This window comes from Amphiura filiformis, chromosome 2, assembly GCF_039555335.1.
Source record: "Amphiura filiformis chromosome 2, Afil_fr2py, whole genome shotgun sequence".
Taxonomy (NCBI): domain Eukaryota; kingdom Metazoa; phylum Echinodermata; class Ophiuroidea; order Amphilepidida; family Amphiuridae; genus Amphiura; species Amphiura filiformis.
Genome location: NC_092629.1, coordinates 45,108,502 through 45,123,630, shown reverse-complemented (window position 1 = coordinate 45,123,630; position 15,129 = coordinate 45,108,502). Strand labels below are relative to the sequence as shown.

The 15,129-nt window shown below is 38.8% G+C and overlaps 1 protein-coding gene and 1 long non-coding RNA gene across 2 annotated transcripts in view; both read right to left on the bottom strand.

The window, feature by feature from the left end:
* Window positions 1-295: 295 nt before the first annotated feature.
* LOC140136065 (beta/gamma-crystallin-like) overlaps window positions 296-15,129 on the bottom strand; it is a 50,068-nt gene continuing 35,234 nt past the window's right edge. The window contains exons 5-6 of the mRNA XM_072157773.1: window positions 5,020-5,167; window positions 296-698 (exon numbers count right to left, since the gene is read on the bottom strand). Of these exons, the coding sequence (XP_072013874.1) occupies window positions 5,041-5,167 (127 nt within the window). The 3' untranslated portion in view covers window positions 296-698; window positions 5,020-5,040. The remainder of the gene's footprint in view (window positions 699-5,019; window positions 5,168-15,129) is intronic.
* Window positions 10,548-10,874, bottom strand: LOC140136058 (uncharacterized). Its single transcript, XR_011856608.1, has 2 exons — window positions 10,828-10,874; window positions 10,548-10,794 (listed from the first exon to the last, which is right to left on the bottom strand). It is a non-coding gene; the product is annotated as an uncharacterized lncRNA (long non-coding RNA).

Below are 15,129 nucleotides of genomic sequence, written 5' to 3'. Positions count from 1 at the left end.
CCAGATTTGAAAGTTGCACTTACGGATTTCGTTCCATTATACTGAATACAAAATCAATACAATTTACTGCAACTTTCAAATCTTGCGGTTACATTGATTTAAATGTACGCTGTGACGTAAATATTTAGTCAATTGCTACAAATGAGATGTCAAAATGTGCAAAAATAAACTCTGCTTCCAATGCATTTTACAGATTTGTAATACAATCGCCCGTTTTTGAATAATGGTCATTATTTAAGGGGGGTCAGTTACTTTTTTGAGATGTTTATATGATAAGCCCCGTCATTGGGCATTTTTTCATTACGAATAACTATGGGTACTTTGGTTTCACTGTGAAGTGCCACATTTTGATGTTCAATAGATGGGTTGGACTGGAAAGGTGTGAAAAACATCTTTTGTGTTCCTGAGCAACCTAACGCCTTGGCTTATAGATTTTGTGATAGAGTGGTACATTTTTATATTCGATTGATTAGTTGTGGTGTAATCCCCACACAAACTAAAATCAATGCGAAATGCAAATACAATGTTCAAGAAGGACGATAGATTGAACGAGGATGGTAAATTTGAAAAGGCCCATTGTATATTGATAATTGAAGACAAAATGTACACTCAAATTTGTGAGAGATAATAAAGTTAATATTCTGTGCGATGCTGCAATTGCTGATCGTTCCTGATATTCAAATAATGATCGAGCCATCCTGCATTGGGAAAACAAAAACAATAATTTTTCGTATGAAAACCCGCAATTAAATTTGAATAAAAAGCTTAACATAGTCATTGTATCAGCATGAATTTACGGAAGCTATTTTAGAAGTCAGAAATTAACACCAATGCTTGGTTTATTGAAATGATTCTTGTCGCCAGACAGTTTGTTTAGTGACGAAGGAGCACAAACCGGCTGGGAACGAGACTATTGATATACATGCGGTGAAACCTTAAAACTGTTGATTTTTTCTCTCCTGGGAAGTATATAGGCAGTGGCGGCACCAGGAATTTTTTCGGGGGGGTGGGGAAGTGAATTTCAGGGAGAGCAAAATCGACCAATTTTGCGCAAAATTGCCGCAAAAGTGGATATTTACTAACTTTTGGGGGGTTTGCCTCAAAAGTGGAGGGGAGGGGGCAAAATATTGGGGGGATGCCCCCTTACCCCCCGTAGCATCGCCACTGTATATAGGCCCTGCACGCTGGTGAGTTTTGGTTTGGCATAGCCTCACAGGCATGGGTGGGGATGGCGCAGTGTTAGCGTAGGGTCTACTGAAAGTACTCGCTTTAGAGTGAAACTGGTGTATTAGGTTCAGGGCTGCAACCTTTGGCGGTGGCAACTTGCTAGGGGTATTACAGCGGGCACCGTTAAAGAGGGACATAAGGGCATTTCCCCACCTATAGCTCTTTGGCATTGTGGTATATGAAATTAATATTTTTTAAAGAAAATGTCTTAGGGACCGTTCATTATTAACGCGGGAGGGGGGGTCGGAGGAATGTTGAGCTTTATGGGTGAAAAATACCTAACCCCCCTATTGCGATGAATCAATTTCACGTAACCCCCTATTGAATCAAACAAAATCACATAACCCCCCCCCCTCCCTCCCCCTTTCAAGCAAACTTTATTAATTCAGTCACAGAGATTGGGATTTTGACATTGGGGGATGGGGTTTGAAAAAAATTCTTAAAATCATAGTAATCCAGGTCTTTTTGGCGACAAGTCTATTGTACAAATGCGCGCAAAGCGCGTGGAAATTGTGGCAAGTTTTGAAGCTAAACTGATGAAATATGGTGCAAAAGTGGAATAAATTCATGCAAAGCGCAAAAAAATTTGCAATTTTTAGACTAAAATGGCCATATGTAAGGTTAATTTGGTCAGAAACCTACATAGGCATACAGGCCTCAACATTGGGGGCAGTGGCGTAACTAGGGGTTGGTAGCGCCCGGGGCAAGAAACTGCAAGAAATTGGTCCCCCCGAGAATATCTTAGACGCGGGTAGTGGCGTAGCTAGGGGTTGTGGCGCCCTAACCTAAGGATAATCCCCCAAATCTTGAAACAATTGCGCGCGGAGCGCCCGAAATTTTGGACAAAGGCCTACCACTAATTAATTATGGTTACTAGAAGTTGAATATCGGTCTTGAAATGTTCTTTCAATTGATTTTGTGCTAAAATGCGCGTGAAGCGCGCATAAATTTTGACTTTCATCGCTTGGAGGGGCACAGAATCGATGCTGAATTGGTCAATTTGGCACCCCCCTAAGGCTGGCGCCTGGGGCACGTTGCCCCCCTGCCCCCTAGTTACGCCACTTGATTGGAGGGAATAATTGTATGGACCATCCCCCCTGGCAAAATATTGGGGGATTTACTGCCCCCACCCATCCCTGGGATCTACGCCTATAGATCTAGGGCTAGGCCTACTTTTGGTGAGAAAATGTATAGGTGTGTGCTTGCAGGTGGGGTGGTCATGTGGTGAGGAGTGAGTTGTTTGTGTGTGTAGCATCTGGCAGTGGCGTAGATTTCTTTTTTGACATTGGGGGGATGGGGTAGGAAAAAGAAAAAAATTCTTGAAGTATAGTGAATCCAGCACATTTTGACCGTTGACTATGTATATGGAACAAATGCGCGCGAAGCGCACAATTTTTACGCCCTATTGAAGCTAAAATGGTGAAATATGGTGCAAAATTGGAACAATTTTGTGTGAATAACTGAATAAGTCATTAGACAATTAATGGTATGATTGACTATTAAATTTCACATGACCCCCCCTATCAGGAAAAATAAAATTACATAACCCCCCCTGTTTGTCAAAGTGAAAATCACATAACCCCCCCTACATTTCCTCCGGCCCCCCCCTCCCACATTAATAATGAGCGGTCCCTTATTAGTGAACTGCATTTCTATTGGTCATATTGTTTTGCATTTTGACTTCTACATATGTTTAGCTTTCTCAGATTTTTTAGATTTTAAAATTGGACGTTTCTAGTAGAAGTTAGAGAGGATTGCGTAAAAATGGTGAATTACAAGTTTTGACAAAGCAACCTATTTTGAAAATCTGTAAAATTACTAACTGTTCAGCACAAAGCAATGTTATGCAGTATATTGCTGTGTCCTGTTCTTACTTATTCTAAATAGTCGATATCTTTCGTTTATTTATGATGTTACGAAGCAATCATTGTATTGTATGGAATAAAGGATTTGCTACGCTTGAGTGACCTCAAACTATTCTTTCTTTGGCGGCAGTTTTGAAGACAATTATTGAGGTGTGTGAGTTTCATCATTTGAAATGCCGGCAGAGATGGATTTTTCATAAAAGTATAGAGAAGGTTCGTCCTTAGTGCCACAGCATGCATTTGTGTCCACAGTATATGGATAAACCCACAGCTACGTAACGAAGAAGATTAAAATTTACTGCGGAGGATCCTCGAGGAAGTTATATCCTCTGTAATATTGAAATTTATGGCTAAAAATTGTGGTAAAAATCACATGAAAAGTATCTTTTTCAACCTAAATATCTGATGTCATATTGAAATGTTTCACTTAATCCCATCGCAAGAATTATTTAGCATTGTAAGTTCTACATCTGTGTCAAATGTGGTGTATTTCCTATCAAAGAATGTAGAATTTCTCCAATATATTTGCAGTGCGGCTGGACGATGGTGATAAATGATCCATGTGTTATGATGACTTTGTACTGTAAATTAAACACATGCCGTTTTCGTCCATTTTCAGTAATAGCAATGTCACGACAAAACGAATCAAGCTATTTCCATGAAAGTCACAGAATAAGTAGGAGACATGTGTAGCATTGTATTGCACTTATTGAAATTAGATACACTGTTGACTATATATTTTTTATATATATTTTGTTCAAACTCGGTGTAAATCATTCTGGGACACCCTGTATTGCACAACATACTCCAATGTTTCAAGTACATATTGTGCAAATGTTACAAAAAGAAAACGCTCCGTTTTTACTACAAACCCAAATGAAAACTGGGGTAATCGCGGCTTCACCGACGACTTTTCTGTATAGAATTGGGCGATTCCATTTAAAGCCCACACTACCCCTGTGGAAGATTTAGCTGAAGTCTTCCACAGATGGAGTATAAGTTTTAAACAGAATAGACAATTGCCAATGGGTAACTTCCATCTGATATACTCACTCCAGTTGTGGAAGATAAAGGTAAAGCCATAATACAGAGGGAGTATGGGTTTCAAAGTGATTAACACTGACCAATTACATTCAAAAACATACTCCCCCTGTGGCAAATATTTCCAAAATCTGCTACAGGAGTAGTGTGGATTTCAACTGGAATAGCCCATTGCATGTAAACCCTGATACAAATACTGTTTTACTAAAAAGAGAACCAGCGAAATGCCAACATTTTAGATCCAGAAATAATATTAAACCTAAAATATATGCCTATTAAGGTGGTACTACACCCCTTGACTATAATTTTTTGCATTTTTCTCAAAAAATAATAACACACTGGTAACAAAAGTTATGTATATTATACGGGCAAGGAATCCAGTTACTACACTGGAATTTCAGTGACTCAAGACAAGCGGTACATTATTTATGATAAGAACAGAGGTACCGCTAGAATGTATAACATTATTAATTCCCAGCCCCTACATAATTTTTCTTTACAGTGTGTAATTATTTTTGAGAAAAATGCAAAATTATCACAAAATGTATCAGGGTGTAGTACCACCTTAAATAATGCAAAACCAATCAAACACTTCTATTGTCTTGGGGTATCCCCCCTCGACTATATTATATTGACTTCCACTAAAATTAGAAATATAAAACATCAAGTTTTATATTTCTGTTATATAGTATATAACCTTTTGATAATTTTTTGCAATAATTATATGATGTACATTTTACAATGCCTTGTACTAATATAATTAATTAAGCACAATACTAAAATATAAATATAACCTATACTTAAAATTGTCATATTGTTTGCTTAAAATAACCCGAATTTTGTAAAATTAAATATTTCCATGAAAGACTATTGGGTATAGACATACCATTTCTGCTCACGAATAGGCCTATGTCAGCTTTTGGACAGATGAGACCTTGTCATTACCTCCGCCCCAATAACTAGCCTTGGGGTATCCCCCCTCGACTACATTATATTGACTTCCTTGAAAATTAGAATCGTTCCAGAGCACCCATCTGCAATAAAACACATAGCATGGTTCAATTATTGATACAAGTACACAGGACAATCTAGTCCGAATAATCAGACCCAAAACAAAATATTTAAATTTCTGACATGATCCTGTTCTGGACAATCTACAGAGTGATCTATACATTGGTTCGCCTCAAGTTGGGTATATACAAAACATGCCAGGCCAGACGTGGTCTAATTCTGCATTTAAAACCGGGCCACGTTATTTCTATAGATCTGCTGCGCATTCAAATTGCATTGTATTGCATCGTAATTTCATTTGTGTCCATGCTAATTATGTTTACACAACATGAACTCACGTGTTTTCAAGCAAATTCGCCGATAATAGGTGATCAAAAGCGATCGGAATGTTACAAAAGTACAGATCGCATTCACACCACTCCACGCCATACATAAATTCTCCCAGTCACATTTCCCCAATATGAAATTTAAAAGAAGTTAAATTTTAATTTTACTTCTTTTAAAGTTTGGGAGAGGCGGGGTTCGAACCCGGGGTTCGAACTCACGGCGCACCACGCCGCTTTGGATATGCTCTAGCGCCTTAGACCACTCGGCCACTTGTCTTGATGGAATCCATTTGAAACTTATTTGAAGATATAATCGCAACAAATCGTGTATTAATAGCGCTCAATTGTTGTTAATCCGACAATAAACATGATAAATGCGCATCTATATGGACAATACATTATATCGATTTTGACATGTGCTCGCACGGTGTCAGTACATTTCCATGGTCAGTAAAATACTATAGAGGAGCCTACCATTTTTCTTGTATACACGTTCGATGTGTTTATCAATTACATAAAAAAATCCATTTTAGACCCCAAATGTTTTTCAGGAAATAAAAGATTAGATTACCATAAAAACGAAACAGTAATCTTTTGCCGGGTCTAATGTTATTTATACATAGAATTTTCAACGTTTTTTCTATCCTTATTTTTGCTCAATTAAAAATATATTTTGGCGTATATAAAATTGAAATAAAATTCTCTGCCTCATAAACGACATCAAATGTGCCACAATTGGGTATCACGAATCGTTATATATGATGTGCAGTTAATATTCATATTTTCTTTTATACAGAGGATGCTTCAGTTTTGACAGGAAAAATATTTTCTTGAAAACCCTCTCACTCGGTTATTTCAAAACGGTAACCACGCTTCCCTAGAATGTGCAATAATTTAGCATTAAAATTTTTCTTATTCTAACAGCAAGCGTTTCTAGAATGCATTATGGCGAAATGTGATGTAGATCGCATTCAGCTTACTTCATGATCTTTGGAAAAATACGGCAAAATGTGTCATGGTGCTTGCGGAATGTCATGCAGAAAATTAATAAATCGCTGCGGTAATTCATGATTGACAACTAAAAATCGGCGTGTCGTGCGTATCCTCCGCTGTCAATTTCTTATCCACTCACTAGTCCTCACAAAAGTTTTGTGTTGATTACGTAATGTGTGGAGGCAAATTGCAATAAGTAGGGGAGAGCGGGGAGTGTTCGCCCTATTTTTTTCTGACCAGCCTAGCGATGTCAATTTTATGGTTAGGGATGACCTGATTAGCCCATGTGAAAGCCCTATGTCTTAGCTATATACGACCACAATCCCAGAACTATAGGCCTTACAATAGCAACAGGATAGAGCAAACAAAAATGTTTTGCAAACTGGCGAACTTGCCCCATATATGGGCAGGTTCGCCCATATGGTGGGGTAAGTTCACCCTAATCACAAAAAAGGTTTAAACATTGCGTAACAATAACATATTCCATGCAAACATTTAGCAAGAGTATACAGGGCATTCATTCTCTTCTGGGGAGTCACTAAATTTGTTGCAGTGGTCGGGTTAGGGTAAAATGTAGGGGTCCAAAGTGAGCTTAAACGTATCATGTTTACAACTTCGGGGAGATTATGGATTAGGACATAAACGGTGGTATGAGTAATACTGATACCACATAACTTTAAAAAACATGCTTTTCAGTAGTTTTACCTTGTTTAATGGTATAATTATCAATATTTTGGGGTAAGTCCGCCCGGTGAAGATATAGGGCGAACATGCCCCATCCTCAAAAGGGCGAACGTGCCCCTTGTGCACATTTTTTATTTTCTTTAGGGTATGCAAAATACAAATCGAATAAGGAGTTTATAACTGCATTAAATCTTTAACAAATCCCATATGTTCCAAATACAGATTTCCATTAAAACCATCTGTATTTATGTATCAATGATAATACAACATTATTAATGCAAGAAAAAATTACGTTTTGGTGTAATTTTTTTGTTTTGGCTGCAGTTCGATGAACACGTCCCTATATGTCGCGTGGATAATATGAGAAGTTTATAATGACCTATGTCACCTAATTTTGCCATCACCAAATTCCTCTATAGCCGTAGTGCTGAGAAACAAGGGGTGGGCGAACCTGCCCCTAGGGCGAACACTCCCCGCTCTCCCCTACAATGAAATAATGAGTAGGGTGGGCTCCGGGGCGGGTTTCTTCTTCGTCTTACGTAACAGTATTGTTCTCCAAAAAAAAACAGGGAACCTCTAAAGGCCGGTTCAAAGTGAATATTCGAAGGCGAATATTCGGCTTCGAATACGTTTTGGGCGTCAAAATATATGCGGCTTCGAATATAAAACTATGAACCGGAGAAAGATATATTTTTACAATTCACAGCGTTGCCCGACTGTTAACAAGTATTGCCCGTTGACCAATGTAAGCCAAATTTAGAGAATTTCTTTAACGAAGTTAATAAAATCATAATAGGTAAACTCCATTGAACTGTTGTCATGATTTAATGTCTGTATAAATGGGTCTTAATAGGAGCAGTGGCGTAACCAGTGGGGGGCGGGGTGCAAGCTGCACCCGGACACAAAAACCTGGAAGAAGAGTAAAAAATTGGGAAGGGGTAAAGAGAAAAAAGAGGGAAGAAAAAGAGGGAAGAGAAAGGGGAAAGAAGAGAAAAAAGGGGAAGGGAGAAGAGAAAAAAGGGAAAGAAAGAGGGAAGAGAAAGGGGAAAAAAGAAAAGAAAAAAGAGGGAAGAAAAGGGGATGGGAGAAGAGAAAAGGGAAGGGACTCAAGGGAGAAGAGAAAAGGGAAAGAAAGAGAGAAGAAGATCTATAGGCCTACTACTTTCATTGTGAAATTTGTACTCTGAAACACTGATATTTTATAATATTCCAAAAACCAGGAGCTTCATGACGCTCAGCCCCCTTGACCCCCGCCTGGGCTTTGCCCCTGGACCCCACCGACTCCACCCGTTTAACGCTTCGCGGCAAGCGAGCTTTCTCTCGAACATAAATACTAAAACTTTTGATCAGAAATTGGGAAATTTTTCAATCTTGCTCCCCCGAAGGTCAGGTCTGGTTACGCCCCTGACCTGAATAGGAGTCAAAAAGATTTGCTTTTCGGGGCATTTACGACCTGCCTGTAACCGGCGCGGAGGTTGACCCATACCTTCTTGTATGTTTCAACTGCAAAGTAAATCAAGAAATGAATGAGTTAATAGATAAATAAAAATAAATAAATAAGTCAATAAATAAATAAATAAATAAATAAATAAATAAATAAATAAATAAATAAATAAATAAATAAATAAATAAATAAATAAATAAATAAATAAATAAATAAGTAAATAAATAAATAAATAAATAAATAAATAAATAAATAAATAAATAAATAAATAAATAAATAAATATCATAAGATGATTGAAGTGACAGCCCTCACAAGTATTATACATGAGACCACTCACGGTGACCCACCATATCTGTCGAGTTCAACAAAATTCAACTCCCACAAATATATTTCCGGTGAATTCTTTTTTCATTGGCTGATATCCACTTGAGATCGGTATCATCAAAGTATTATTGCTCTCATTTCATGATTCATTGAGCAATCAATTTTGGCATTCGACCGAAATACGCGTCAAAAGATAAAAAGTCTCGTTCCGAACTTGTGTAGGCCTACATTGCTAGGGCCTAAGGTGTGTTTTAATGCCTGATTCACAAATTATAGAAATAAACAAGAATTTATTTTAAAAGAACACGCAATGATAGGGTACCAACGCTCGTGGTTTTGGTTAAGTTCTGCATAGTTTCAACTCCCACAAATATATTTCCGGTGAATACTTTTTCATTGGCTGATAGGCGTAGATCCGGGGGTAAATCCCCAATATTTTGCCAGGGGATGGTCCATACAATCATCCCCCTCCCTCAATGTTGACGCTTGTATGTGGGTTTCTGACAAATTCACCTCTTATTTGGCCATTTCAGTCCCAAAAGTGCAAGTTTTTCCACGCTTCGCGCGAATCTATTTCATTTTTGCACCACATTTCAACAGTTTAGCTTAAAAATGGGAATATTTTTTCGCGCCCTTCGCGCGCATTATAATTCAAGATTTATTTTTCCGTGGCAACTCCATCCCTCCAATGTCAAAAAGAAATCTACGCCACTGAGGAAAACGGTCGTGGGCAGTATACAAATAGGTCAAAACTGAGGAGTTTTCAAGGGGGTAACCCCCTTAATACTTTTTTTGGTATGCTTTGGTGGGGCGGCAGGAGAGGCATTGCCTAGGGCAGCAAAATCCCTAGGAACGGCCCTGTATGTAGGTGGGATGAAAAGCCGACAATCAATTGAAAATTTTGACCTTTTGTATTGAAGATATGGATGAAAAAATCCATATCTTCAATATGAAAAACAAAATTTTCAATTGATCGTCGGCTTTTCCTCAACTACATCCACTTTAAGAAAATATCATTAGATTTATAATATTTACTTCGAGGACTGTTATATATCAATATGTGAAAAATATCAAATTTTAATAATTTGTCATAATATTTGTATTATATCGCGAATTTCAAAAAATGAAAATTATTTGATATCAGAAAGACATTCTTCGTATTCATAATGTAATTCGATATGTCTGATGTGCTCTCATGTCCCACAAAATACTGTCGAAACGCTCAAAACGCTCATTCCAGATCCCTTAATTTTCATTGGGGATTTTGAAATCATCGTTCGTCGAACGATATTCAGGTGACCTCGAGCCTTTCATATAAATCAATAGTATCTCGCTATCAGTTGCGCGATATTTAATCCGATTCAACTCATATTTTATTCGTTGCCGTATATATTTTGACGTCACAAAAAGTATTCGAAGCCGAATATTCGCCTTCGAATATTCACTATGAACCGACCCTTATTATCGGGAATTGCCTGTCACACATGATCGCACACAAGGTCGTAGGCAATTGGTGGGACCTCATCTGCCCAGAACATATTGACCCAGGTCAGCATACCGCCATATCCTTCCCGACATGCTTAGTAGCCAAGTCCGTAGAAGAGTGGATCCACACACTATGTACACAAATATACATTTGGCCACATTTTATTATACGATTAATACGAATTTATTAAACATGGTAACAAATATTCTCTAGCAAATCGGTTATACGGTGGAACTGGTAGGCATATTATAAATTCGGGATATTAAATATCTTTATGACCAGCCAGATCTGCGCATGGTCAAAGACGAGGATAGACGAGTATCAGACCGACGCAAACTGGCTTAGTCTCCACATCAGCCAGTTTGGTTCCGCCCCTCCACAGGGAGCGTAACCTATGTAGGAGACTCGGTCGGACCTGGCGGGACCTCATCTCTCCCCATCGATTGAAAAATTGTGATCTATAATCCCCGACATTGCTCAAATTATGAACTGACATCCACCTGCTGAAATACAGCAAGATAATGTAAGATAGCAAATGTAAACCTGTATTTAGCTAGAGTATCTCGAGCTAGGGCTGGCTTGGACAGATGAAAACTATTACCATTACTTGTTTGTGCATAACCTATAGATAGATCTATACTCTGGTGTGAATTACTATATCTAAACACAAATCTATCTTGTTTATACCACAAATCCCCAAGTTAAAGCAGTGACCAATTATTATCTATTCCATCTCCTGTGAAACCTCATTAATCTGCCTGGACATTAAGATGTATTGAAGTACTACACTTGGGTATTAGTAGACTTCTCCGTAGTCCACTTGCCCATTTTGCATACTCTGGCTATTACATTTAAGCATAAAACTCTGATTTATATTGATTTGTGTGCAACTGATAGATTTTCACATCTGTATCTGATCTTTTCAGTCACCGCACTCCCTCTGTTTGTTAGCTTCCCAAGGGGATTTCGTGGTTCGCTATCAATAAACTGGTAGATTCCAAAATCAGAATTGTTCAGTATTAAAGTGAGACATTATAATTATGCAATAGCTTCGCGCCGTCGCTGTAGCACGGCAACGGCGACACCTTCCTCCCCTACATTAATTTGGTGACATGACCAAATAAGGTATACCTCAGTGCCGTCAGTGTTACCATACGGAAATAGGTATACTTTCGCGCCGTCGGTTTAGCCCCTCAAAAATGTCTAGCTTCGCGCCGTCGCTGTAGCACGGCAACAACGACACCTTCGCGCCGTCGGTGTAGCCCAGTAAAAAGATATAGCTTCGCGCCGTCGCTGTAGCACGGCAACAGCGATACCTTCCCGCCGTCGGTGTAGCCCAGTAAAAAGGTATAGCTTCGCGCCGTCGCTGTAGCATGGCAACAACGACACCTTAGCGCCGTTGGTGTAGCCCAGTAAAAAGATATAGCTTCGCGCTGTCGCTGTAGCACGGCAACAGCGATACCTACCTCCCCTACATTCATTTGGTGACATGACCAAATAAGGTATACCTCAGTGCCGTCGGTGTTAGCATACGGAAATAGGTATACCTTCGCGCCTCGAAAAGTCTAGCTTTGCGCCGTCGCTGTAGCACGGCAACAACGACACCTTCGCGCCGTCGGTGTAGCCCATTGAAAAGGTATAGCTTTGCGCCGTCGCTGTAGCACGACAACAGCGATACCTTCGCGCCGTCGGTGTAGTCCCGTAAAAAGGTCTAGCTTTGCGCCGTCGCTGTAGCACGGCAACAACGATACCTTCCTCCACCACACTCATTTGCTAATATGACAACTTTAACAATTAGGCCTACATAAGGTGCACCTTTGCACCGTCGGTGTAAACGGAAATAGGTCTACCTTACCGCCGTCGGTGTAGGCCCCTCATAAAAGGTCTAGCTTCGCGCCGTCGCTGTAGCACGGCAACAGCGATACCTTTGCGGCGTCGCTGTAGCACAGCAACAACGTTACCTTCATTCACCATCACATCATTATTCAATATATGATACTTAACGTATTTACTCCATGAAATAAATGCTACTCATTCTTAATTAAACCACTCATTAACAATTAACATTCCTCTTATCAATATAACTTTAATCACTATTAACAATCATTGTTAATTACTTACAACAACCCTCTTATACCTCACACTCATTATTATTATGTCATAATTATTAATTAACTACCATCGCCCTCTAATCCATCATAATAATTAGAATTATATAATCATTCATAACCAATTACAATCGGCCTCTTATACGTCACACTAATTATAAAATCATGCTTTAATATTAACATCATCTTTTGATGCGGTCATCATTATTACTTGAGTACATTAAAATCTATTACGCATAATTAATACTTCTAAGCTATTATATAATGCAATATAGTTATTTCATTATGCTTAAATTAAATTCAAATGACATTACTACTAACCACAATAATTTAATCGTACTAACACTTATTACCTTGATGAATGCAAACTTCATTAAGTCAAACGCCGACATACTTTATTAAAAACCTGACTCATATATCTCTAACTTAATTTAAATCTATCCCATTAATAAGTAATTCGCGCCGACGTCGGTGTAGTTTTACAAAAAAAAGTGCAGCTTCGCGGCGCCGTCGATGTGGTAGGGTATTCTAAAGGTACTCAAAAAGGAATAAAAGTAAAATCATAATCACTGCAATTATTCCCATATAGCTGTCCAAGGTAATGAAAAGTGTGACCACTGGTTCCATAATAGACCCTATAATATTTTGTGCTGTAAACCTTTGAGGAGCGCGTACTACCATGATATTGCAAAGTCAGAGCTAACAACGCTTACGGCACAAGATTGTATGAGGATCTGACATTTTGACAAACATATCAAACTTTTAAGTTGGCCATCATAGGCCAGTTCATAAGAGCAATGTCGGGGATTATAGATCACAATTTTTCAATCGATGTGGAGAGATGAGGTCCGACCAACAGCCATTATAACGAATGGTTCATGTTCAACTAATTCCAGCGACCCGGCTGCTTTAATCTGTATTTAGTCGTGTTCACACAGTCGGACTTAAATAACTTATTACCGGTCTTAAATTACGTCGGTAATAGTATCGGATATAAGTGGCAGTGTGAATTAGCGTCGGATATAACTATATCCGACGTAATGTGCTTTAAATCCGACAATTTGTTCACACAGTCGGACTTAAATTACGTCGGTAATAGTATCGGATATAAGTGGCAGTGTGAATGAGCGTCGGATATAAAAAAAATTACTATATCCGACGTAATGTGCTTTAAATCCGAGAATTTTGGCCTGAAGATGACCAGGGTTAAGAGCTGTTAAGACCGATCGAAACGTTACGTCCGGTAGTAGTAATTACGTGTGGACATGCAGCACTATTGGGCTGTCGGATATAACTGTGAGTATATCACTCGCGCAAAATTTTAAGCAGACTCATAGGCGTAGATCCCGGGGGGATGGGGAGGGGATAAATTCCCCCAATATTTTGCCAGGGGGATGGTCCCTACAATCACCCCCACCTCAATGTTGACGCCTGATAATGGGTTTCTGACCAAATTAACCTCACATTTGCCCATTTTTTGCCCCAAAATGATTTATTCTACTTTTACACCATTATTCCATCAGTTTAGCTTCAAAATAGCCAAATTTTTCGCACGCTTCGCGCACAATTGAACCAAAAACTTATTCTGTCGCCAAAAGGTGCTGGATTGACTATACTTGAAATTTTTTTCCAACTCCACCCCCCCCCCATGTCAAAAAGAAATCTACGCCACTGAGCAGAGTAATTTACTGCGTGATGTCATCATGGCTGCAGCTGCAAATATTAATATAAATAAACGCAATAGAGGGGTCAATTGGAATGACAAGGGAACAATGGCTATCCTCAAAATTTGGAGAGACACGGAAAGTATTTCTGGGATTAAAAAAAGCTTTGGGAGGAGATAGCCACGCTATTACATGACAAGGGGATTCCCCATACGGTCGGGGAGCAGATACATGCTAAGATAAAGGCACTGAAAACTCTCCATCGCACCCTCCATAATCGGGTAAAAAGTTCAGGCGCAGGAGCAATTGACCATCCTTATTGGGATGACCTACACGAATTTCTAGGGGGGGGGCGGGAGGTAGCAAATGTAAACCCTCCAGAGGGCTCAGTGGGGGGGCAGTATGGCCCTTGAAGTAGATGGAGAAGCCATAAGCATGATAACAGAAAGGCATGTAATTGGATTTTATAAGATGATTAGGGGTCCCAAATATACGGAAAGAAAAATAGGGGGTGTTATAAAATATTTTTGATGACCAAAATGTAGGGAGTCACAACACAACATGACTACAGATAGTGTGTTTATTTTATTCCAAATGACTGATGCCTGTTTGGGGGGGTGCAAACGGTGGGGGTCATAAAATCTTTGCTGACGAAATAGGGGAGGTCGCAATTTTGTTGAAGCCGACTTTTGTAATTTTGGGACCCCCAAGAAAAAAAATAGCATGATGATGGGAGTCATTGTTATTTTTTTATTTTTGTCATTTTTTCAAAGATGTCTACTATGTAGGGCCTACATGTATAAAATGCGATATAGCGCTAAGTCTACTGTAAAATGGGACTACTTTGTCAAACTAAAATAATAATAATAATAATAATAACAATAACAATAATAATAATAATAATCATAATAATAATAATAGAAACTACATAAATACAAAATTGGTCTGAATTTTG